The sequence below is a fragment of the Narcine bancroftii genome, chromosome 6 (genome assembly GCF_036971445.1).
Source record: "Narcine bancroftii isolate sNarBan1 chromosome 6, sNarBan1.hap1, whole genome shotgun sequence".
NCBI classification, from domain to species: Eukaryota; Metazoa; Chordata; class Chondrichthyes; order Torpediniformes; family Narcinidae; genus Narcine; species Narcine bancroftii.
The window spans coordinates 215,592,080-215,618,940 of NC_091474.1; the positions used below are offsets into that span (position 1 = coordinate 215,592,080).

The 26,861-nt window shown below is 41.4% G+C and overlaps 1 protein-coding gene across 2 annotated transcripts in view; it reads left to right on the forward strand.

Moving 5' to 3' along the window:
- Nucleotides 1–13,175: 13,175 nt before the first annotated feature.
- The window catches only part of LOC138737038 (glutamate receptor ionotropic, kainate 2), a 511,494-nt gene continuing 497,808 nt past the window's right edge, over nt 13,176–26,861 (forward strand). For both annotated transcript variants that reach the window (XM_069887457.1, XM_069887458.1), the window contains exon 1: nt 13,176–13,290. In XM_069887457.1, the coding sequence (XP_069743558.1) occupies nt 13,176–13,290 (115 nt within the window). The remainder of the gene's footprint in view (nt 13,291–26,861) is intronic.

Here is a 26,861-nt window from a genome sequence, read left to right on the forward strand (position 1 = left end):
CCTTTCCCTTTAAATGTGTGTCTTCCAAAATTTGACAATTTTACAGCTGACTATGCACTCCATAAATGCCTTTCATAATTTTATAAACTTCTATTAGATCTCCCCTTATTCTCTGCATTTCACAGAAGACAACATGTCTGTCCAACTTCTTCCCATTGATAATACCCGCTAATCCAGGCAACATTCTCTTCTTTCACTCAGTTCTTCAAATAACCATGTGGAAGACCTTCAGTTTCATTTGTTGTGCAGGCACATTGCCACAGGTGCACATAATCATTTTTCCTGGACTGGCATACAGGAGTTAATATTTTATTAATGAATTTTAAAGTGAATATCAGACAGCACCTGTGGATAGATTCAGACATACAACATGGTAATAAGCCGTTTCATCCCCCGAGCCCAGGCCCCTCCAAATATTTCAATTCATCAACAACCCCCTTACATTTTTTTGAAAGGTGGAACGTAACTGGAGCACCCAGAGGAAACTCATGTAGACATGGGGAGAAGATACAATCTATTACAGACAGCACTTGATTTGAACCCAAATCGTTGATGCTGTCATAGCTAAGCACTACACTAACTGTGCCGCCTGAAAGAGAGACAGTTAACTCTTCAGGTCAAAGATCTTGTGTCAGAACAGGAGAATATAGAGAAAAGAGAGATTAGTTTGAAGTTGGTGAAAATGTAGAATTGGATGTATAGGCAAAGGTTTATCTCTGACATTGAATTTTATATTGATTCTCTATCAATTAAAAATCAACAATCTGCAGATGTCAACCACCTGAAATAAAAACAAAGTGATGTAAATGTGTAGCAGATCAGGTAGCATCCTGTAGACTGAAACAGGGAATCTTCATTGAAACTGGCCTCCTATTCGCAACACTTTTTGTTTTTGATCTCTAACAAATCAAAATTTGAATCTGCTATGGTAGTTGTACTAAATTTTGCGAACAAAATCCTACCTCATCTGTCATTTCCAGGATGTCACTTCTTGCTACTTTGTCTGCTTTAAAAGATGCTCAGTGTTTGCTGATCATTAGTAGCAGACTGTAAAATGGTGCTGTACTGTGCAATTGCTTCAGTATTTTATTTAAACGAAATAATTAATTTGGTATAAGCTTGGCCTTACTTTTCTTTTGTGACTTCTTTCCCTTCAACCTGCACAGGATACGGCACATGAATTTCTCCTCATTAGCCTTGAACTCAGTTCAACATTCCTAACAGGGAGTTTTTAGTCTTAACCAATTTAGAATAAATGTAAGAACCACCGAAGCATTATTAAGGAAAGTTCATTTCTATATTCATCTGGCTTGCTTCTGTGTTGCTGTGTGACTATATTCTGTGTTAAAATTAACACACATTCTCTTTCATGTTTTCAATTAACCTCATTCTGGAGAAGACTGTTATCTCTTTAACTGCGACAGTTGAGACTCTTATTATGATTTTGTTACTTTCTTCTGGGCTGCAGGGCACATTTAATTGGATTTTGTCATCAGACTTCTAGAAAGTAATAAATGTAATCTGACCTGAAGTAGTTTCTCTTTCAGTTATTGGTAAGCCCTTTTTTTTAGGTTAACTCAGAAAAATGTTCACAAAAAAAAATCAATTATTAATCTTGATAAATGCATGACCAATTTGCCAAGAAATGTTCTGCTCAAATCGTGATAATTCTGGGATGGAAACTTCTGTTTGACTGTTTATATATTTTTTTAAAAATACAAATTTATAATATTTACACATGATCCATTTAATCAAGCAAATTAACCCTGCAGAAATACAGTGTGGAAGAGTTGCAGCTGTGTGAAGGATGTCTGGTTACTTGCCTAAATGGTATGTGATGTCTGTGTTAGGAATAATAAAACTTGAATTGGATTGGCTTTGTTTGATATATGCACCCAATGTTTGGAAAAAAAAATATACTGCCCAATTCCAATGATCCGAAATGGTTGGGATATGGTCCGTTCTGGATAAACTTTTATTTTTGGTGAGACTGTCATTTTCTAAAAACAGCCCAGTGGGCTAAAAACAGCCCAGCCCACTTGTAACAGTGTTTAAACAACAAGGTAAGGGTTTTTAAGCATTAAAATGATGTTTAATTCTCACAAAAAAAATAAATAATGCCTGCCACTGCCAATCACTGATGCCCCGATCTTTCCAGGAGCCCGACGGGAGCTTGTGGTCCCCACTGTCACAGGTTCCGCTCCTGCCTGGGAGCTTGTGGTCTGCTGTTGCCGGCGCTAGGAGGCAGAAGTCCACTGCTGCTGTCACCAGGATCCCGACATCCTCTGTCAGTTCGGCTCTGAAAACAATTTCAGATAAATGAGGATTTTGGATATCTTCGTTTATCCAAAGCTGAGATTTTGGAGAATCCAATTTTGGATAATTGAGTTGTACTGTAATATGGAGCACTAACTCTTATGTAGGATGTCTTTTTGCAATTAGATGCAGTTTAAAAAATCTTTATTCTAAAGTTAGTTATTTATCTAGCATGTCTGGGACATGTATCCTACATTTTATGTGAAACATTAAAATAGCTCAGGGTGCATCTGTACCATTGTTATTGTCACAGATTTTAAATTGCCCTTCCTGAGAGTGAACCTGAAAAAGTCAGATTCATATTTCAGATTTATTGTCAGAGTACATACATGATGTCACATATGCCCTGAGATTCTTTTTGCTGCAGACAAGACAGAATTACTTTTTATTGGTAGTGAAAAAATCTGTACTAGACAAACCCATATAAACAAATAAGGAAATGTAAACAAACTGTGCAATTCAGAAGGGATAAAAATAAAAAAAACTGCAAAAGTGAGAATCCTTAAATGAGTCCCTGATTAATTTTGCTGTTGGGTCTGATGTGGAAGGGTTACCAGCTGTTCTTGAACCTGGTGATGAGAGACTTGTGGGACCTATGCCCCCTTCCTGATGGTAACAGTGGAAACAGTGCATGTGCTGGGTGATGTGGATCCTTTACTGGTGCATGTTCAAAATGAGCACACTGCTGTGGTTATGTGGCTTTATCTTCACGGCAACAACATCAAGAAGCCTGATTCACTAAGATAAGTGCTCATGAAGGGCAGGATCTGAAGACACTCCTTTGCAGGTTGGAGTATCTATTTTGGTCAAAACTCAGAGCTAGATGAAGTCTCAAACACATCTCTGATTCCAGAATTGTTTTGAAGGTCAATGAGCTCATCTTGCAGACAACGCTGACTTTAACAAGGGGTTCCTCACCTGTGCCGGTCCTTCTCAGCTAATTTCTAGGAAGTAGTGCAGGAATTCTCAGGCAGCCAAGATACGAGACATCTTCCTTTGCAACATCTGTATCCATTCCATTAACAGCTACTACTGAAAGAAATTCAAACATGGCAACATTCCCTCCCTCAACCTTGTGTTTCCAGTTTTCAAGCTTATGTATAAATGTATTGAGAGCATCAACAAATTGGATGATAGTTGTGTCCTTCCCTTGCTGCTGAGATTCAATTTGTTCAACTGCTACTTTTATAGTTCAAACTCTTGCACCACAATATGTCCTGTTGATAGCCAATGCAATTTGATGTAGTAGAGCAGGTTCTTCTGCACACAATTGTTTGAACAACTGAGATTTCAAAATCCCACTTTTCATGTAGTTTATAATTTTGACAACCAAGAATATCCTGAAGAGGAAATAGAAGGGTTTTTGAAGCAAGAGTTATGTGATGTAACATACAGAGAACAGCAATGACTTTTTGAGATTAATCTTGTACAAGAGTTTGGAAACCACTTATCAATAGCCAAGCAAACTTGCAACATATCCGACAGTCACACAATTCAATCCATGGTTAATGTTCAATGAAAATGTTTGTAAAAATAATTTCTGTCCAATTTTAGTGGTGAAATGTATCATGTGCTTTACCTTATAAACAAGAGCCTTGAGTCTCAACTGAAGTGACAAACAACAAGCAGTAAGAAGACAGAAAACATACTCTTCTGAATCTGTCTTGTGTGGAGATCTGATAGGTACTGTGACTGAGTGCTGAGCATATTGAGGGGCAGCCAGATGACATCACTGACCTCAGTGGCAGATTGCTCACCATCGCACCCAAGGTCACCTGGGAGGACTGAGACAGAACCTCAGACCCACCCTGACCTTGATGGGTTTGGTAGTCTCTGTGGCCCACTTGTAAATGTGCTATGGCCCACTGGATGGCAAATGCAGGGCTCTGGTCTCTTGGTTGTTGACCCATGCTCCTCCTCCTACTCCCTCTTTTAAATTCAGGTAATTGCCTGCTTTTTGCTCATATTTTGATGAAAATCTCCAGTCTGAAATATTGGTTATATTTAACTTTTCCTCCCATGGTTGCTGCAGAACCTGCTGAGTTTCTCCAACAATTTTGTGTATTTACTACAATTAAAGGATCTGAAGACTTGTAGACAATAGGTGAAGGAAAAGGTCATTTGGCCCTTCAAGCCAGCACTGCCATTCACTATGATCATGGCAGATCATTGACAATCAGTACCCAGTTCCTGCCTTCTCTCCATGTCCCTTGACTCTGCTATCTTTGAGACCTCTATCTAACTTTTTCTTGAAAGCATTTAGAGAATTGGTTTCCACTGCCTTCTGAGGCAGAGCATTCCACAATTCTCTGGATGAAAATGTTCTTCCTCAACTCTGTTCTAAATTGCCTATCCCTCATTCTTAAACTGTGACCTCTGGTTCTGGACTCCCCCAAATCAGGAATACATTTCCTGCCTCTCGTGTGTCCAATCCTATAATAGTCTCATGTTTCAATCACATCCCCTCTCATTCTTCTAAATTTCAGTGCATACAAGCCCATTCGCTCCAATCTTTCAACATATGACAGTCCTGCCATCCTGGGAATTAACCTCCTGAACCTACACTGCACTTCCTCAATAGCAAGAATGTCCTTCCTCAAACATGGAGACCAAAACTGCACACAATACTCCAGGTGTGGTCTCACCAGGGCCCTGTACAACTACAGAAGGACCTCTTTGCTCCTATACTTAACTCCCCTTGTTATGAAGGGCAATATTCCATTAGCTTTCTTCAGTGCTTACTGTACCTTCATTCTTATTTTCATTGACTGAAGAACAAGGGCACCTAGATCTCATTGTACTTCCTCCTCTCCTTTCTTGACACCATTCAGATAGTAATCTGCTGCCTTGCTCTTGCCACCAAAGTAGATAACTCCACATCTGCCATGCATCTGCCCACTCATCCAACCTGTCCAAATCACCCTACTTTCTCATAACATCCTCCTCATATTTCATGCTTCTACCCAGCTTTGTGTTATCTGCAAATTTGCTAATATTACTGTTAATCCCTTCATCTAAATCATTAATGTATATTTTAAATAGCTATGATCTCAGCACCAACCCCACTAGTCACTGCCTGCCATTCTGATAGGGACCCATTAATCCCTACTTTGTTTCCTGCCTGCAATCCAATTTTCTATCTATGTCAGTACCCTACTCCCAATACCATGTGGTCTAATTTTGACCACTATATGGGACTTTATCAAAGGCTTTCTGAAAGTCTCGGTACACTACATCCATTCTCTTGTCCATTTTCATAGTTTCATCCTCAAAAAATTCCAGAAGATTGGTCGAGCTTGATTTTCCCGTCATAAATCCATGCTGACTCAGACTGATCCTGTTATTGCTATCCAAACGTGCTGCTATTTCATCTTTTATAATTGACTCCAACATCTTCCCGACCACTGGTGTCAGGCAAACTAGTCTGTAATTCCCTGCTTTCTCTTTCCTTCCTTTCTTAAAAAGTGGGATAATATTAGCTACCCTCCAATCTGCAGAAACTGATCCTGAATCTATAGAACATTGGAAAGTGATTACTAATCCATCCACAATTTCTAGAGCCACTTCCTTAAGTATTCTGGGATGCAGATCATGGAAATTGACCAACTCAATGCTGTATCAATGCAAACTAAAAATACTGGGGAGGGTCAGTTGCTTCAAGTTTCTTGGCTTCTCCCTATTGAAGACCAACACATTGAGGCATCCATACAGATGGCAACTACCTCCTAAAGAGTCTGAGAAGATTCAGCATTTCATTTTATATTCTATCAAACTTTTACCCTGAGGAGAAACTATGGGGAGAAACTTTTTCACTTGTGGATCTCCCTGTCACAACTGTTGAGGCCAAAAGTTTAGTAGGTATATTCAGAAGGGAGTTGGATGTGGCCAATTGTCTAAAGAGATCAAGTGCTGTGGAGCGTACACAGGAATTAGGGGACTGGATTTGTGTGGTCAGCCATGATTGTATTGAATGGTGAAGCAGGCTCAAAACACTGCATCTATTTTTGATGTCTCTGTTTTATAACTGTAGCATAGAAAGTATACTGACTGGTAACATCACAGCCTGGTTTGGATTCCTGAATGCCCAGGAATGCAGAAGGCTGTAGAAAGCAGTAAACCTTACCAAGTCTATCATGGGCAGTGACCTCTCAACCACTGAAGGCATTTAAGTGCTTCAAGAGAGTAGTCAAACATCATGAAGGCCCCCCCCCCCCTAACATCCTGATTACAATCGCTTTTCGCTGCTGACTTCACACAAGTACAGAAGCTTGAAATCTGCCCCCTCTTGGTTCAAGAACAGTTCTTAACAACAACTATCAGGCTTTCTGTACAGCCCTCATCATAACAATACTCCAGACTAAAGATCCATCTTCAAAATAACACATTTTTTTCGGCACTAACCAACTTTGATTATTGTTCCGTAGTTATCTTTTTTTCACGTGTGGCAAATTAATTAATACTTGTTCTTTATTAGTGTATGTTATGCTCTTTGCAAGAAAGCAAGAAGAATTTCAGTGCATTTGTTCTTGTATGTGTCTGACATGTTGAGTTTGAAGTCGATTTAATCTGATGCTAATTTGAGTGGTTTTGTTATCCACGTTGATACCTACGATGTAATCCGAAGTAGTTTGCAGACAGCTATAAACTAGTTAAAACTTCACTGCGAGCAACACATCCATCCCTCTGAATGCAGCCGGGAAAAATCTGGACAAATTTAGCGATGTTCATCAAACCATTCCTTGATGTAGCTTATTCTTTTGTGATATTTTGATTCTCCTGGTATGTAAAAGAGCGCAGTGGCGTGTCGTCCCGTCCCCCTTGGCTCCAACAGAGTTGAATTTTGGTTCCCGAGCCCGGTGGAGCATGTTTTGTCCTGGTTGGTATTTTGGACCCAGTCATCAGCGAGTTTCCACGCAAGGGGGCGCGACTCCCCCACAGCAGCTTCACATCCCAGCTCAGACCGAAGCTCGTTGCAAATTTATTCCTTGGAGTTCAGAACCACTTTATTTTTTTAAAAACTCTACAGATAAACATTACAAGCACAAAATGAGAGGAACCGAAACAGCAAGGTAACTGCTGAACCGTTCCTTAAATGTAAATAATCTGTTAATTCTTCGACTAATGTTGACACGTGGGGAATTTAAGGGGCTGCAATTTGGAAGAGTGAAATATTTGAGCGTGTGCTGGTGCATGGCGTTGGATTACGCAAGTGATTCGGTGTCAACGGCTGGTGCAATAATGTTGGTCAGGAGAATGGCTGGTCTCTGGAGGTGAGGAGCGTTTTCCTCTCCAGTGGCTCTTCATTGGAACAGTGCGCTTTTCACGCGGGTCAGTGCCTGTGTAGCATTGCATGCGAACGGGATTAGTTTCGCGTGACTTGATACAGTTGAGCAACTGAGAAGGTTCATTCTCCGCTGACCAGGTGGTATCTGCTTTGGGCCTTAAATTCGTTGTGTTTGGCGGTCTTCACTCCAACGCACACGTTGTTACTTTGTGGAAACACAATTACCACGGCTCTCAAGAGTTCAGCCTTATCACTGTCCCAGCACATCTCGACCCCCCATTCTGGAAACTAAGGTGGGATTGATTTTGGTAAAGTTTTGGGAGTGGGCGAAGAAGAGCAGAGCACCGGCGATGGGTGGCGGAAGGGAGCGGCGGTTACCAGTGAGGGCTGGATGTAACGTGTGTGGCCGCTTTCCTTTGGAGCTACCCCACGGCGGAAGAAACCCAACTCGGAGGTGTTACCCCAGAATCGTTAACCCTTTCCCCTCCGTGGCACCCGTGACCCAACTAAACTTCAAATGTCTGGTAATCAGTTTTCCCAGTCCCCTCCGAAAATCATGTTACACTTATCACCAGAGTACATCACATACAATCCTGAGATTCTTTTTTTCTCCCTGCGGGCCGGGTTCAGCGAATTTATGGACCTGTAAACTGTCGTCAAACTCTGCAAATGCAGATATAAATAAACAGCAATAAAAACAGATCCTTAAACGAGTCTGTAAATGAGTATAGTTAGCCTCTTGTTGTTCAAGAGTTTGAGCGTTACTAACTATGCTTGAACCTGGTGGAGGAGTTCCACCACCTGGTGGAAGAGTTCCTGGTGGCATCTCTACTTCCTTCCTGCAGCGAGAACAGGGCATGTCCTGGGTGATGAGGGTCTTTGACAATTGATCCTACTCTTCCACGGCAACGTGCCATATAGTTATGCCCAACGGTTGGGAGAGATTTGGCTGTGATGAAATGGGCCGAGTCCACTATCTTTTGCAGGCTTTTCCACCCAGATGTCTTGGTACTCCCACGATCAAGCCGGTTAGCTCACTTTCCACGGCACATCGCTAGAAGTTTACTAAGGTTTCTGGTGGCATACCAGGATCGGCGTTTGTTTGTGTGAGATAAATGGAGGGGGAGGGGAGGGCAAGGGATAGTAACTTAAGACCCGGAGAATTCGTCGCCTCTGAGTTCGTTGTTGATCCTTACATCCGCGGAGAACAGCAGGATAATACAAGCGGATGAGAAGCGGTAAAGGGCAAGGGTTAGTTCGCACGGCAGCGGGAGTCCGCAGCCCGTGCAGGTTCACCGGGATGTGTGGCTTTTAACTGGTCCCCACCGTCCGATTGGAGCAAGGTTTTACAGGCGGATCTGTGATGAAGAATGTAAACAGGCAGATTGGATTTTGCCTCTGTTCGCAAAAGTGTGATGTAAACGTCACATCGTGATAATTGTTTTTATGCAGCAAATTTAACTCTGTTTGTATTTTGGGGGGGGGGGGGGGGGGGGAACCTCTCCAGATGCAGAAAAGCGGATGGTTTCCCGTCCCGAGCTATTCCGCCACGCGGCAAGAGAAGACTGGGCGGACGTGATCTTTGAAGGGAAGATGATTCGTCTGACTTGACCGAGAACTCCATTAGGTTGTTGGGAATATGCTGGAGCAATGTTTGTGATTCCATTCCCAGCCCCCAGGATTTAGACACATTCACACTCTGACTTTCCTCCCTCCCACACACGTGTGACGGGGAAGGGCTGAGAGCAGCGACTCCCGAGCCCACACAGCGACTCGCGCGAGTGTGCCAAGGCGCTGCCGAGCTCGGCTCACTTAGTGGGAATTAAAGATAAACCATCACCTAGCAGCATCTCACGCCGCGTTTCGAAAGTCTGGTATAGAGAAAGCAGCCCAAGCTTTGAAACCAAAGGCAACAAGGAAACGAGAGCGTTTAGCGCCAATTAGGGCGCCGCAATTGCCCAGTGTTAATAGAGACGTAGCCAGAGGCATTAATGAAGTAAGGTATTTATATTTCATGTCTTTTGTTATATCAAACAAGTATGTCTTTACGTCGCGATTAATCGGGTTGGAGCTGTATCTAGCAATTCAATTTTAAGAGGATATGTGAAAAGGGTGGTTGGTTTGATTATAAATTTCTTAACGATTGGTTGCATTACAGCCGTCCGATTAGTCATTAAGCAAATCCATCAGATAGATCGCGTTTTGTTTATTAAACTGCAGGCCAGGCTAATAAAACTGTTTTCCGGGAAGCCATCTCGCCCGTGTTGAACAATGCGCATGAAGCGTTCACTTTGTGCAGTTAACATAAGGGCGCTCTGTCTCTGTGGTTGGCGGCGAGTTCATTGACTAAGGCTCAACAGAACTTGCTCCTTCAGCCGTGCTGGGCAATAGCCCAACCATCCTTGGCTCGGGTGCCGGCCTGAATGATAAGGAAGGACCCATTCTTCGCCAGCACTGCAAGTGGAGGCAGGCGCTTCAGTGGAATGGATAGCTCACTTGCCTGCCTAAATGAAGTCCGGCGACCCTTGTAACTCGGACGGTGCGATATCTCATTGGAAAAAAAAATCACGCATGCACATTTTCCCCCACCGCCCCTGCATGGTTTGGGAGACGGTTACGCCCGGTTTAGGGTTCCGGAAACGATTGTGAGTATTCGTTTTCTTCTCAGTCGTTCCATCGCCTCCAGCTTTCGGAACGAACAAAGTACAGGAATCAGACACTCATGACGGGATACACCTGTTCTCAGGTACGTGCAGATGCGGGTGGGTTGATCTGATGGAAGGGATTTGATTCTGAAGATGGAGTTGAATAGAGACACCTCTGGGTGTGAAATAGGCGAAAAGAGGAGAGAAGGCAGAGCTGATATCCCTAGCCATGTGTGAATGAAGTCACCCGTCCGTGAGGCGAACGAAAAGGTGCAGGGGAACTGGGGAAAGCGCTGCTAAATTGAACCCGGAGTGCAAAGTGCTTGGACAGTACACGGCACCCCTCTACAGTACAGAGTCACCGGGATGGCGCATTTTCCCACTTTATGCAACCACCCCCCCCCCCTCCCCCAACGTTATTGTGCATTTAGCATCAGCCCAAACCACTCATCCACTCGCTCTGAGATCTATCTGATAAGAGGAGGAAAGATTAAAACAAGAGGACATGAGTTAAGAATTAAGGGGCAGAGGTTTAGAGATAACATGAGGGGGAACTTCTTTACTCAGAGAGTGGTAGCCGTGTGGAATGAGCTTCCGGGAGAAATAGTGGCGGCGGAGTCAATTGTATTATTTAAGAAAAGGTTGGACAGGTCTATGGATGAGAAGAAGATGGAGGGTTATGGGCATTGTGCAGGGAGGTGGGACTAGAAAGGGGTGTTTGGTTCGGTGCGGACTAGAAGGGCCTAATGGCCTGTTTCCGTGCTGTAATTGTTATGTTATCACCTCTTCTTCCTCCGGCGCTCCACGCTCTCACCACCAGTTCGCAGATTTTTTTTTTAATCCAATTCGTTGCCATCCCGAACCTGAATCAATTTTTCAGATCACGGCTATACACACTTTTCATAGGGAGGTGTCGGCACTTTAAACGGGAGTTTTCTCGGGAGCCGAGTGCAGTATTGTAAATTGGTGCAATTGCTGTTCGAAGGCTTCAAGTTGACCCGGTTATCCTCTCACTTTAATCCAATCAATGACAACCTCGAGGAAATCATCAATTAAATGAGTTGCATGTATCGTCGGCTTTTTTAAAAATTTGCAAATCTAATTTTCTCCACCCTGCGGACAACATTTGGACTTTTTAACTCAATGGGCGCTGATCTCTCCAAGAATGAGCCGGGCTTCAAATATTCATTCGGTTCCGAGTGACATTTGCACGCCCGCTTTGATGTGGTTGCTTTCAAGCCTGATCCCGGGACCAGAGCAGGTCGGTGATGAAATAGCCAGAAGGGGTCGCTGGAATTCCTAGTTTGAAGAGAGACTGAAATTGCTGGTGCAAATTGACGGCAGCCTAAAGTGGCAAATAGGCAAGTTAAAAATGAAAGAGCCCAATAAGTTTTAATTCTTCCCCACCCCGTTACCAAGAAGAGACAGTTATTGCCGTAACCTTTGCGTCCAAACTGACCATCCCATTCTGGGAGATTATGATTAAGCCTTGCGATTGATCACTGCTTTGAATTGCACCGAATCCATTACAGACAGGATCAGGTAATCAACGCCATCTAAATGGCAAAAGTTTTCTAATTTAAATTAAAATAATAAAACCATTACTTCTACCGTCTTTTTGAAGAGACCCAAACTGCTCAGACCTTGGGCTAGATAGCCGTCGGCGGGCCGAGAATTGAATAGAGCAACGCCAGTTTGACATGAGATCATCTCAGATTACAGATTCAATATGTGTCTGATACCGAGAAATACTGATCATTTGGTTGACTTTTTTTTCTGTCAAAATGCAACAGTTCTTGCCAGTTTCGGAACTACCTCTCTCCCAACAAACGAGCGCCTTCTCTCTCGACATAGGCGCTCCGCGTTCCTATCCGCAGTTGCGTCTGGGGGACAGCGCTGGGTACATTCCTTCTGCCAAAGGTCCTTTCAGTATATTTCGCTGTTTCAATGGTCCATACAATAGCGGCCCCGAATTCCTCACAGCAGCGAAACCCGTGTGTGGGACGGAACGCATTATTGTTTGAAACACAATTGAACAGATGCGATCTCCTGTAGAAATTACTCTCCCTCGCCACCTCCTACCCAAGGCTGTATGCAACAGATATGTGGCGGTTTAAGAGCTGAGTGAATCCTGACCTGTCTTGGCCTCAGGCTAACACCCGGGACACTTAATGTGGGTATGTGACAAACCGATAGGCTCTGGGAGAAAACTATCTGCTCACCGATCAGAGTAAGATTGTAATAACCCCCAAGAGTGTCAACAGGAGACCCGAAGGGGATGTCGAGTGATGTGCATGACAGCCGGGGATTGAGGAGGATTTGTGACTCACAGCTGGAGGGGATCCAATCTCCAGCTCCGCTCCCCCCCCCCCCCCCCCCGCTCCCTCTCACATTCTAATGCAAAGCTCCGCGTCAGACGAGCGTGTGTGTGTAGCAGTGCAGTGGAGTGCTTGCCTGTTTTTCTACATGTCCTTTTTTTTTGCCAATTGATTGATCTGCCGTCTGAATGTGTTCGATATTGATTCTCATCACTGGATTTTTTTGTACGCATCTTTCCTCGCCCACTCCGCTCACCCATCCCACGCCCCCCCACCAACCCCCGTCCCTCCTTTCAGCGTCACCGATCTGGACTCGTGGATGGATTTCTTCAAGAATCTCGGAGTCTGAAAACATGGATGTCCCACCATTCCTTGCAGCGGAAGAGTGCTTCTCTGCGCAGTGAATGAACGAAGAACATGCGGGGATTGCTAATGGTTTGGGAAGCGTCTACTGTCTCCAGTCTCCCTGCCTCTCTGTGACCATGTCGTGATCTTTTCCGTGGGCCATCGACCGCTCTCGCTCGCCGTCAATCCAAATCCGACCGTGGAACCTGATATTGATAACAGGAAAAGGGGAAGTTCGCCCCTGGAATTGATATACATACAAAAAGCATGAAGACCATCTCCCCGCTTCTAAGCAGCCTGGTCTTGGAGTACTCGATTCGACTTTTCCTGTGCCTCTTGGGAATGGGGTATTCTCAAGCAATGCCGCACGTTTTAAGATTTGGTAAGATTTTTTTTATTCTTGATTTATTGTGCTTTTCAAACGCAGGTCGGGTGGAAGTTTGCAAGCGATCGGTGGGGACAGGCTGCAGGTTCCGTATTTGACCCCGGCTAATGTCCTATTCTATTGAGAGGATAAAGATGGTCTGGTCTATTTGCTGCAGTTCGGCTTCTGTTCGCTCCTGAGGATGATCTGACTGGCGGTACTGACTTTGTTAACCTTGAACATTCTTTATAGAAAACATTCGGTACGATATAAACTGCTGGGAACAGTATCCAATTCCGCATGGTTAATATTCCTAGACTATTGACCATTTCGGGAATATCTTTTACTTCCTTGCCTTGTCCAGGACAGGGCACCACGTCCCCAATGTGAAAAGAGTTAATGATGGTCTTTGATGGAGAACATCATCCATAGTTGTTCTGGTTGATTATACTCGAGAAAGTTAAACTATTTCACACAAGAATCGGTTCCCAAAACGGGAGAATCTGCACAAGAATCGACTGATTTCTGAGGAACAGGCGAGGCTTAAAACTGACGCCACCATCAATACAAATGTGTTCATCACAACTTGTGAAACAGAAGTGAAGTTCCACACTTAGCCGATTCCTAGCTGGATCTGAAAAGGACGCGAGCTGTTTTAATACAAGGAGTATGACTGTTTACAGTTGTAATTAATCACAGGGACGGGGAGGCGAAGTTCTGTGAGGAGTGCCGAAGACGATTAAAATCCGCTTTCTGTTTGCAAAAATTTGAGAACCAAACACGTTACCGAGGCAGATTTGATCAATTAACGGAGGAGAATGGGAAACAACGTCGACTGTTAAAATCGCACGTAGCGAGTGTATATATTGGATTTTTACATTGAAGTAGAAGGGCGCTATTACTTACTGGAAGACAGAGAAAGGTCGCATTGCCTCGGAGAATATTTAGGGGACTCCGGAGGCAACAAGTTCTTGAAATAAGAACTCACTCTCTTGGTAATAATAATCGCATCAGTTTGGTTTGACATACGGGATTCAGAAACATAATGTTAATGCACTAGTCGTCACGGGTTGATCTAAATATCAGCGTCGCTATTCGGACCGATTCCCTCAGCAGAATGACATAATTAATCCATCGCTTAACGCTCGGCGACTTTTTAAATTAATGGTAATGGAGGACGCAATCAGACTGGGCAGATTTTTCATGCCTTCCTAATGAAAGTATGCCACGGCTCCCTTCTTACAAGACGCAGCGAGTTTCTAACAACCATGCTGTACAGCTACAGATGGTTGTTGAAGTGAAGAGATGCGCATTATTTGATAGCCGTTGAGAATTGAAGCCAGTCCTTCCTACTTTTTCTGAAGGATCCACGTCGCTGAGAAGAGTTGTCTCCAAAACCTATCCCCCAAGAGCTTAATTTATGACATTTCAATATAGCCTCCAGCACCAAACACTGGAAGCATTTATTTAGATCGCCTTCGGCTTAAAAATTACGTTGATTCGGATTTGATTGGATTGAATGAATTGCATTTTAAGTACGAAGATCGCAGAATGTTATGATGCGTTTGAAATGCCCTTTAGTGCTTCCGCCATCCAAGCAGACAGCATCAAAGTATAAAACCATGAAAGGCTTTCCTTCCCCTGACCGTATATCCTGATCTTTTTAAAAGTGTTTGGACCACATTAATACGTCGCGGCCATTCTCAGACGAGGGTCTGTGTAGTGTAAGGATAAAAAGTTAATTAGATCTAATTGTGTGTTGATGCAAAACATCTGTTTCATTCTATCCACACACTGCTTAATAATATTTGTGATTAGTGCCTGGGCAATAAAATGAAACCCCGTAGGATTCCCGTTGGGGGAAAATATACCTTGTGACGTAACCTGACAGATTTTTTTTTTGCAATGGTCTGCTTTGGTTTCTGCGTTTTAAAAGCAAATAAACTGAGATGCGGACGTATCACTCCTGTATAAACAGGTACTGGGAGGAGGGAGGGAGACGGCGATTTCAGCGAGCACTGTTTAAAAGGCAGGCCGCATTTCAATATAGGGGCGCTATGGCAACGCGCGATGACTTGAAATATTTCAGCTACCGCATTTGAAATATACCCTTATTATCATTTTGACAATCAGAATAAAAAACAAGTTGCCATACTTAATATTTGGTGTGGATGTTTCCGCTATTAATGGGGGCAGGGTGGCGATGCGGCATAATGACTTCTAATTTAAAGGCAAAGGTTCCATTATTATCACGTAATATTACATTTAGAATGTAACATACGTGAAATCGTTCAATTTTTGTCTACCGTAAGCAGACAGAGTCGCCACTTTGACAAGCGTCCCCCTCCCCCATTTATGCTGGCGAGGCGAGTTAGGCAGAGAACCTAATGATGCAGGTCAATACATCGAGAGAATAAAACCTTGCATGTTAAGACTGTTCTGCTGTCGTGGCATAGGACGGTTCTGCTGACTGATAATCAAGCCTTGCTTCACTGTAACGTTCACTATATTAATTCACCTAAAATCCACATAAGGCACGAATATAGTCAAGTGCGAGAGTTGCTCTGGTCAAAGCAGCAGTCTTTCTCTCTCCTTCCCCTTCCACCCCCTCCACCTACCAATCCTACATACATTTCTTTCATATACGTCAAGATACCTCAACGAATGCATATATATTTCTGATTAACATTACACGGCGCACTGAGATCGCGCTCCTTCGAGCAAGGCTAGCCACGACAGTCTCACTCAAGAGAAAATCCCGGACTGGTATTTGCTTTCAGTAATATTATATGTCCGTGTCTTAAAAAAAAACCAATTACGTTTGCTGGCAGCTTGCTGATCTGCTCTTTGTACCTATCATGCCACTAGTTTGAGAGGCAGAAACCTGTAAGTCAGCTGCTGCAGAGGATCTGGGTTTATAGGTCATATACCGATGAAAACCCGAGTGCCCTGCAGCCGCTCTGATGCGCTGGTTCACAGGCGACGCTACAAATGGAGGGAGGAAAAGTGCGATTCAATTTTCAGCACTCAGGACAGCGGCTCCGCAGACGCCGGCGAATCTTACTCCAGAGGCAGCATTCAAAGTGACGGGCTCTGCGTTCGACAGCAGCCAATAACAAGCGCAAATTGGATCATAATCAGAAAACATCCTGAAATGCGACAAGCGTAAACGCCGAAGTCGATTGGAGCAACAGGTGAACCATAAGTAGAGCCAACAACAACAGAAACATTACCACACATAACAAGAGTCGGGACATCCCCCACAGTCACAATCCGCGCTCTTATTTACAGATGGAACCATAACCATATTCTTGAGGTCTAAGTGCAGCCAGATGCATGGACACAATGAGAAGGACAAATGTTCTCCTTTTGCATTGCCAAGGGTCCAGTTTTATTTCATCTACCGCCGCCACCCTCTTGCAATTTCAGTGAGTTCGAGGAGTAAGTGATGCTGTGCAGCAGAACACACTTTCAGAGAGATTCCGAAGTCACCCCATCCTTTTGTCTGGTGGTCGATCATAAGGCATTAAAGGCGCCGTGACTGCCCTCTGATAGACAAGACCATCACCAAAAGTCCGAGTGAAAAGCCGGTGTTGAAGAGTTCGGAGTCTTAACAGGCGGCGTTAAAGGGCTGATGCAAAGGGCCATTAGCCGGGACTTACAAGTGGGAATGTAAACCGCAGTAAAGAGCGATCAAACAGAATAACGCAACGAGCCGTTGAGTTCAGCCTAACACAACACTGAAGTTTCTAAAGCACGTTTGATTAATTGTGGAAAGCAGTCACCGAGCGGTAAACGCTTCTTTTTCCCTGGACCATTTACTAACATTTTGCTTTGGCAAGGATCGCTTGGATTTTGTTATCGTTATTTTCGCCCTATTATACTTTTTATGAAACTGCTACTCACCCAGACACAACCATGGATTGGTCAAGAGTGGAAAGGAATCTTCCCCGGCAATGAAACTCAGCTGGTCAGACAGACAGCATCAGTGAAAGGAGAGACGACGTCAAGCATTCAGGCATGAGAGCTTCGAGGAAAGCTCACCGATTTGACTGATTCTCTCTTAGCAGATGCTGCCCGACCTCTTGAGCAGTTCAGGCTTTTTTTTCTTTCAGATCTCCAATTTTCATTTTGACTTTTGAACAAATATAGATCCGCATTCTAATGGATTACAGACTATTCACATTCCCCGGGCTGACGAGGGAATCGCCTCATGATTGATTCTATATCAGGCAGGAAGAACTTCTTGGAGAAATGATTAATTTCGAATCCATTGTGTAGCTGGCAGATACGATGTTTGTTTAACTTTTATTTGCTAAAATTCTACTTTGCGCTTTCTGTATTATATTTCTCTCGATAGTAATAAGACAGGCCACAGTATTAATGCGCTGTACATTTAATGGGGTTGGGGACAAGAGAAAAATGGGGCAGTGAATGGTACAAAGCCGTCACGGAACAAGAATTTAATGGCATACAATTGCGGCTGATTGTATTAACATATCCCGCAGCAACTTAATTGAAAATAGCAATGAAGATTTGATGGACATGGTGTTCTGCAGCTGAAGAGAAGAACTAGAATGATGAATGCCACATAGATCATTATCGATGGCCTGTGGTGGCAGTGGAATGAAGTCTGTTCTTTTATTTTGAAATCTAAATAATAGATTACACAATCTTAACAGCAAGGAGCATTCACGTACATATTAGCGATGCTTCCGATATTTTATTTTGTTATACCTGAAAAGTGTTCTCCAATGTTATGCTAGTGAGAAAAGTTTGGATTAATTTAGTGTAAGGTTTAAATGTATATTAGGAAACGTTTATATATAGCTGGTCATGAAGATTAAAAAAAACCCAGCCCGTATTATAATAAGTAACAGTTCATTGTGTGTTTATATTACTCAAAATTCCACTAAGGTTACATAAGTTCTACAATAACCTTCAGTACCTGCCAATCAATATGTTTCATTCCATTATTCACAAGTATTTTAATAAATTTTTAATCACCTGGTCTGCTGAAATCATGAGTTATCTGTTACAAATTTGAATATTGCTTGTCATATTAAATACTCCTTTCATAATTCCAATGTTTCAAACACTGATTAATTGAATCACCAAACCATGACAGAACAACTTTACAGAAAGTAAATTTTACTTATAAAAACACAAATTCCATTAAAAAAAATTATATGCTTACAGCGGCAAGCCAAGATTAGAATTCCGTATAGATTGATGAGATGGTAAGTCTTATTTTTCAGTGGGCTGTGATTGTTCTATAGAAATATACCTGAATAGCTTGTCAGGCACATTGGCTAATAAAGTAGTAAAGTAGTAATTTTCTTTAGAATCATCAGTGTGGAAAGTGAGAGTAATTAAAACCAAAATGGCTGAAACATTTATCAATTAATATGGCAATATGTTGCTGGCCATGTGTGCTGAGCTCTATCAACTTTTAAAGCACAATATCCTGTGATTGCACACTATCAATATTTGTGCAAAAATCTTCATACTTCACTTTTGCCACTTTAATGAATGAAACAAATCAATAATTATAACAATGTTCTCGCAGTTTCAACTTTGTGATTTAGTGAAAATAGATACCAAATAGCAGACTTGAGTTTGATCAAACATATAGTCAAAGAGTTTGATTTGAGCAAGCTTATGAAGTGGGAAGTTTTCAGGGTTATAACCATATAACCACTTATAGCACAGAACAGGCCAGTTCGGCCCTACTAGTCCATGCCGTAACAAATTCCCACCCTCCTAGTCCCACTGACCAGCACCATTATGAAAAGCATTATGAGATGGCTGCTTCTGTTGATACCATTAGTGGAATAGGAGGAGAGGAAATCAAAGCAGCCCAGAATGAAGACAAGTAATCCAGAGTTAGGTAAGTAGGGTAGGCCAAGTAATGTTCGGAATTGCAAATATAGGGTGCAGGAAGGGGGGAGAAAAAGGACAGATTAGGAATTATTGGCTCCTGGTGAAGAGAAGGGGGTTAGGAAAGGGTGTTAGATCAATTTTTTAAAATGAAATGCAGTTGTGCAGTGGATCTCAGATAACCAACAGAGGTGAATTTAAATGTGCGGACAAAGAGTGCAATAACATTGAGTGAAGGTAATTGATGTTGAAGCTAATGAATTGGATGCAAACAAGTACAAAAAAACAGGTACAGAGCATTTTATGAGACACAGCATCTTTGTCTCATTGAGCCATAATTCTGGGCACTTGTGAGTTACTTGGTAATCACATATGATTTACCTTTGTGTATCTCCATCATCTATTGTGAATAAAATGATAACATAGTTTTTATTTGATATTTTATGAGGTAAAACTGAAAGAAATTATGAAAATTAAAATCCTGTTTTTCTCCTGCCTATTGTACAGAATTGGCCGATGATGAATGCAAAAAGTACGACTTTTAACAGAAGTAATCTAAGCAGCAATAAGATGGAGATCATATTAATCTATTCTTGTGTTGACGGCTTAAAAGAAATACAAGATCCGTGTATAAAAGCTTGAATACCCAGGGGTAGAATTGGAGCAGATGCTTGGGTTCAATGATAGCTGAAGGTTGGCATCAATAAGATTTGGTTTCCTTTAGTTTGGCACTGGAATATGAATCAAGGATCTGTGCTCAAAATATGGAGTGGATCTGAAGTGATAAAAGTTCTATCAAATTGCAATGATTATATTTTCTGAACTAATTTCAGCTGAAGTACCACTTTTCATTCCTAATAGTTGAGTATTAACAATCTGCCCAATTTAATCAGATCAAAGCCTTGAAATTCGTACAAAATGTCATCTGCAGAGAAATGTTTTGCTCTTTTGTTTAAATTTGTTAGATGTTCACAGTCATCTGGTCTAATGTAGAAATGCATAGCTTATTTTTTTCTTGATTGGGAACAAGTTTCCTCTTTTTATGGGCTTGTTCCCTGGTTTGCTTAGTCATTGTTTTCCTTTGTTTTGGATGTTTGTGTTACACAAAGTTCCCCAGCCAAGGCTGTAAAAAGCCAATTGAAGCATACCTCTGCCAAGATAATAGTATTATCAGTTGTGCAAAGGAACAGGAGGGTAGTTCAGCTCACTTCAGATCCTTACTTCTGCTCTTCTTGTCCCCTGTCACTTTGGGAGACAATGTAGAAGCAATCTGCAGCAAAATGATAAAGATATCTAAAATACTGTGCATTCTGAATTGAAGTAGGGTATTGTTAACATGGTTTTCTATGGCCATTGGATTTTCATTAAACCAACATTGCTTAATTATTTTAAGTTCAAAGCTAGATGCCATTTTCCATTTTGGGTAAATTGAATAAGGCGTCTCTCAAATGGTTGGCCTTTGGAAGACATACATGAGTGAGAATTATTTGCTTTTTTTAAAACTCCCCAGTAAAGTTAGCCTAACATTTTAAGGAATGCATTGAACTGCCGTGGTGACTTATTTAAAAATCTTTCATTTAAGAACATTTATTCTTTAAATTTAGTATTTCTCAAACTCTTGCTATTGCTGTTAGAGTAATATCCCTTGTATTCAGCTATATTAGACAAATAGTCACAGAATAATTGCAATTTGAGACAATTATACATAAACAATGATAGTTAATCACCAGGAAAAGTGCAGTTTTTAATTTAAAATGATAACAGTGTAAAAGATGCTCTTTCCAGAGAACTAATAACCCACCTTCACAAGGATTAAAGAAACAATTAAACTGTAAAAATGCATGCAGTTAATGGTGCAAAACCAAAGAGATAAAGATGTTCAGAATGATTATTGCCTGAATATGTTGGATCATGTTATTATGGCTGTTGTTTGAGACAAGCACCCTGTCTACAAAAAGGCATTGTGATGACTGTGTTTTACAGTTGTATGAGTGATGCAAATTCACCTGGTGTCTCTTCTATCACCAAATAAAATCTGTCATTTGAGTTTTGCTTCCGAGCAACATGAATCACTAGAATTTGGTTTATTAATTCAGGAACTATAAAGAAATTAATTTCTCACTCCAGGAATCACTAGTCTAGCTTGAACTATCTATGCATGCCTATCAGGCAATTGTAATGTTGCAAAGGGAAGGTGAATGGTTTTCACCAATTTTAATTGTACTGTGCTTAACATTTATGCATATGTTGGAGCAAGTTTTAGTTAGTAGATTCTATTTGCATCAATAAATGAAATTGTTATGGAAGCAAGTTATCTATTGATTGGACAATTCTTGAAAGATATTAAAATTAAAACACCAGCATGTCATTACAAAACAAACATTTCTTTACCATTTTCTAAGGATTGAATATTTTTAAGTTCAGTTCAATATAATTCCCTTAGTTTTTTTTTTACACAGAAAGTGTTCGGTGCCTGGAATAAATTGCTGGGAGTGGTGGAGGCTTGTACAATAGGAACATTCAAAACTCTCTTAGATAGGCACATAGATGTAAGGAAAATTCAAGGTTATGTGTGTAAGGTAGTGAAGGGTTTGATTGTTGTGGAGTTGGTTTACATAGATTGGCACAACATCATGGGCTGAAGGGGCTATACTGTGGTAATGCTCTATGCTGTGCATCAGTCGCTCAGTTCATTGTATCTGTTCTCAGCCCTGGGATGAGTCCTAGCATTTGGCTTTAACTCCTTTCCAGATCATTCTGGTCACAGGATGATACCGATGCTTGGCTTCACCATACTGGCCAGCATTGGCAGAAGCAAAAGGAAATTGACACAGGCTAGTATAGAGAGCTGGTAATAAAGTATATCACTTACATCCACATGCCTATCCAAGAATCTTTTAAATGTTTCTATTGCACCAGCCTCCACCACCAACCTCGGCAATGCCCCCTATGTAAAAATCTTAGCTCTGATGTCTCCTCTAAACTTTCCTCCAGTTACCTTAAACATGTTCAAAGCTTCAACATCTCCACTTACTCCTGAGAAACTTTGGCTCATGACTGCTCATTGGATATCTGGAGGCCATGCTTTGGGACCACACAGAAGAATAAGCAGTGGGAGGAGTCCACCACACTAAATTGCCCAGTGCCTACTCTGCCAGCAACCAAACCATCTGTGAAAGAGTTTGTGGTTTCTACATTAGCCACCTTGCAACACCCAAAAGCAGAGGGAAAATGCACCAACCTTAATCTGAAGGCACTCTATAAAAAGCTACTTATTTGCACTCTAAATCTGGAAGCAAATTGCAGGTGAATGTTCTATTTTCTGACAACTGGTGTCTCACTGCTCAGCTCCATATCCCAAGCTCTGCTTCAGCACATTCCTCTCTACCACCGACAGTTGAAAGGGTTACTTAATTTACCTCTTAATGAATCAGATTAGCAACATGTTGTACCATGACAGCACTCTATTAATGGAGTCTTAGAATGAATATATGTCCACTTAGTTTGTTTCTCAGATGTCTGAGTAGGATTGATTAATATCTTATTGTACTTGAAACCTCATTATTTACAAGTGTCAATATTTGCATTATTCTAAAATCTTTCTTAATTCACAATTTGGCCTGATCCAAACCCTTGCTAAAGCTAATCGTGCGCTAGACTGAATTTTGTGATCAATCTGACTTCAGTAAAACCCTTGGTATCCGGTACATATGGGGATTTGTAGATGCTGGTTAAGTGCAATTTCTGGCTGCTTGAACTTTACTCTTATAATAAACAGTTTAAAAGACAAAATGCCACACTGTATTTACACTGAACAAACTTCACTTGCATGAATGAATAAACATTGAAGCATGTTGCTTTATTTTCAGTCACATTCTTTGAAAACATTTAACAGTCACTGCATCTGCAGGTTTCTTCCCCTCCATGGAGCTGCCCAAAAGGAAAATAATAACATTATAGATAATTAACCTCCCCTTGCCCAAGTTTACAGATAAAGCCTTTGACTGGGGTGACTCTTATTAAGCAGAGATAAGGAAACACTTTAAGAGAGTCGCACTAATGGTGACCAGCATCAACCAGTTCTTTAACGTGGGCAACCCCATATTATTCAAATAGAACTTCATGAGCAAAGCATGACTAAGGCACTCTGTCTGGCTGAATATTTGATCCCATCTTCACCAGAAAATATTTACTTTTACTATTTTAAACATTTTTTACCAATTATTTTATTCTTATTTATTTTAATTTTTAAAATTTATTTTCCTTTTTTTTTCCAGTTGCTTGAATTCCTGATACCAGGGGTTTCACTACATATTCCAATGCTGGGAATAACCTTTAGTGGGATATCTACCTGTAAAACCCACACCATTTTAAATCGAGGAGCAAAGCAGTTTTGTGGTTATGAGACTGAGAGCTCAAAACCTGCACTCAACTCCCACTGCACTTAGAAAATTTAAATTCAAGTCACTACGTAAATCTAGAAAAGCCCTATTAATGGTGGCTGTGATACCACTGGATTGTTGTCAGAATCCTTTTGGATTATTGAGCTCCTTCAAGGAAGGCCATTTGCCATGCTTATTTGGTCTTGCCTGTGTGATTCCAGACATACATGCGTTTGGATAATAAACTCTTAACCCACTGCAGTATTTTGGGGTGAACAACAAATATCTTAATAACAAAAAGAAATAATAACCCCATTTATGTGAAGTCCGTGATCATTTAGCTTAATTATTTTTTTAATATTTGTTTGAGTTTTATTTGCCTCTAAATGATTTCAGTGCTTCCAAACGCCATTGATTTTGACTATATCAGATGGTATGGCAGTTGATTGACAAAGATGCTCTCATTGGTATTGTTTGTCGGGTGGAGAAGGAGCTTTCGTTCAGCCATTCTCTTGTGGTGACATTGAGATGCACACATGACCCAGTCGCTGTGCAGGGCTTTGGAGTATCTGGCTGGCATTTTGCCAGGAAGTTGAGACTCGGCAGCCAGAATCATAAAGATCACCAGGAGGTTAGCCAAATGCAGTAAATTCTGGGTCATCAAAACAAGTTCATTTGTGTGCACTAACTGTTGCACCTAAAATATCTGGGACAGAGACCAGTGCAGAGGGATATGTCCTTGGGCATCATCAATTGACTTTGCAGGGATTCACAAATATCTACTCTGCACAATCACTGTGAAATATTATTTAAATCTGTCAGCTCATTAAAGGAGTGCAGCAGGGCAACAGCAACTTCGAATCATATCACCTTTCCACAGATTTAAGATATGTGCCCAGCGTAATTCAACAAAGCCTGAGCCCTTGCAGAATGAGGAAATGTGGGCAATGATAAGGAGGCGAGTCTTAAAGAACATCTCAGAAGTGAAGAGATTAAGGAAAGGAAATTTCGATTTAGCCTTGACATGTGAAGACACCGTTGCTATCAGTGGTGCAATTAAAATCAGGGATTTAAGAAAGTGAGTCAATTCTCTGACAAATTATGACAAATCCCAAGTTTTTAAGCCACGATATTGCAAACAAATCTTGCACACTAATAAAAATAAAAAAAAGCTCAATATTCAACATATCAGGCAATATACGAAAAGAGAAAAACAATAGGAATATTGATGATATTCAAACAAGCTATTTGGTTCTGAGTATTTTCCAATTCTTTCTGATTGTATTTTAGACTTCCGACATCGAGGGTGGTTTTGTCTGTTTTCCTGTCATGTTCAAATGTGTATTGAGAAGTGTTGCTACAACTCCAAAGATCCCTTGCTTTACATTCCCAATGAGTGATGTTGGCAGAACTTAGTTATGTTTCAGCCTGTAGCAGCTTATCTTGGGCTCCTCCATAGCTGTGACTCCTTTTGCCATGTTTGGTTCAATCTAGAGCTCTCTCTGCTGGCTGGAGAAAAGCATCCAGTCATAGTAAGGGTGACATTGAAGGCTTTAACTAATTTTAAAGAGGCCTAAAATCATTTTCAATTGCCAGTACAACTTATTCTAATGATAAGTTGCGGTAACAGTGTAAACATCAGCATTACTTTTAAGTTTTTTAATCATTCAACACTTACCTATGGGTTCAGTTTTGGTTTACCCCCTACTGACCTGGACTGAATAATAAGCATATGGCCTTGATATCTTCTGCCACACATATAATTTTGGTTGATCCATATAACCATATAATCATATAACAATATACAGCACAGAACAGGCCAGATTGGCCCTACTAGTCCATGCCGGAACAAATCCCTGCCATGATTTGCCTGGCAAGCATTTAAAGTAAAGACTTTTGTCCTAGCTTCTTAATTTTCAAGCTCCACATAGAACATGACAGCACAGTAGAGGCTCTTGAGGTGTTGACCTATATAAAGCCTAATCCACAACAATCTATTTTTTTCTTTACCCTGCACCCATAACCCTCTATTTTTCCTATATTGATGTGCCTATCTAAGAGTCTTTTATGTGTCCTTATTTTATCAGCCTCCACCACCAACCCTGGCAATGCATTCCAGGCCCTCACCACTCCCTCTAACATCTCCCCAAAACTTACTTCCACTCATCTTGAACAATTGTTCTCTGGTATTTGCAATTGTCTTTCCAGTAAAAAGGGTAGACAGCCAGCTCCTTATCTAAACCCCTCATAATCTTTATACCTTATCCTTTGTCATTCCAAAGAGAAAAGCCCCTAGCTAAGGTTGCTTCATACAGCATGTTCTTTAATCTAATCAATGTCCTGGTAAATCTCCTCTCCACCTTTGATCTTACATCCTTCCTGTAATGTGGTGACCAGACTGAATGCAATACTCCAAGTATGGCCTAACCAGAGTTTTATAGAGCTGTAGCATCACCTCATGGCTCTTGTCTTAAGAAGGCTAACGCATTATACACCTTCTTCACCATCCCATCAACTTGCATTGCAACCTTCAGGGCTCTATGGACCTGGACCCAAAGAGCTCTCTGTTCCTCCAGACTGTTAGGAATTCTACTATTAACCATATATTTCTCCTTCAAGTTTGATCTTCCAAAATGCATCACTTTACATTTATCTGGATTCGCTATTTTAAAATTTTCTATACCTATTTTTTTTTCCCTGGACCTGGGCATCACTGAATAAAACCAGCATTTTTTTTGCCCATCCCTATTGTCCGAGAATAGGTGGTGGTGAGCTGCCTTCTAGAACAGCTGTAGCCCTGAAATGAAACAAAGGCTAACTGATTAAGCATCTGCATATTCAGGCATGGCTAGAAAGACAAAACAGCAATAACTTTTATTCAGACAATAACCTTTAAAGAGGTATGTAACATTTGAGTGTAACACTGTTACACCTCCCGTGATCTGGGTTTGAATCAACCACTGTATATTCTCCCTGTGACGATGAGGGGTTCCTCCAGGGGCTACGGGTTCCTCCCACATTCTAAAAATGTGCAGGGATGGTAGGTTAATTGGTCATGTGCATATAATTAGGCAGCGCGGGCTCATTGGGACAGAAGCTATACAGTACAAATTTAAGCATTTGCCAGGCAGCTCTGTGTGGATAATGTTAGGTAAGATGATATGAGACCAAAGAGGCAACTCTCAGAGAGTGTCATAAAGGAGAAGAGGGGTAGAAAGACAAATTGCTTTCTGGGTGCATGTGAATTAGGGATGTAGAAGAGAAACAACCTGCGTTCTCTTTGAATTGTTTTTAATTTATACTCCCTTTCTAATGCTGGTGCATGCA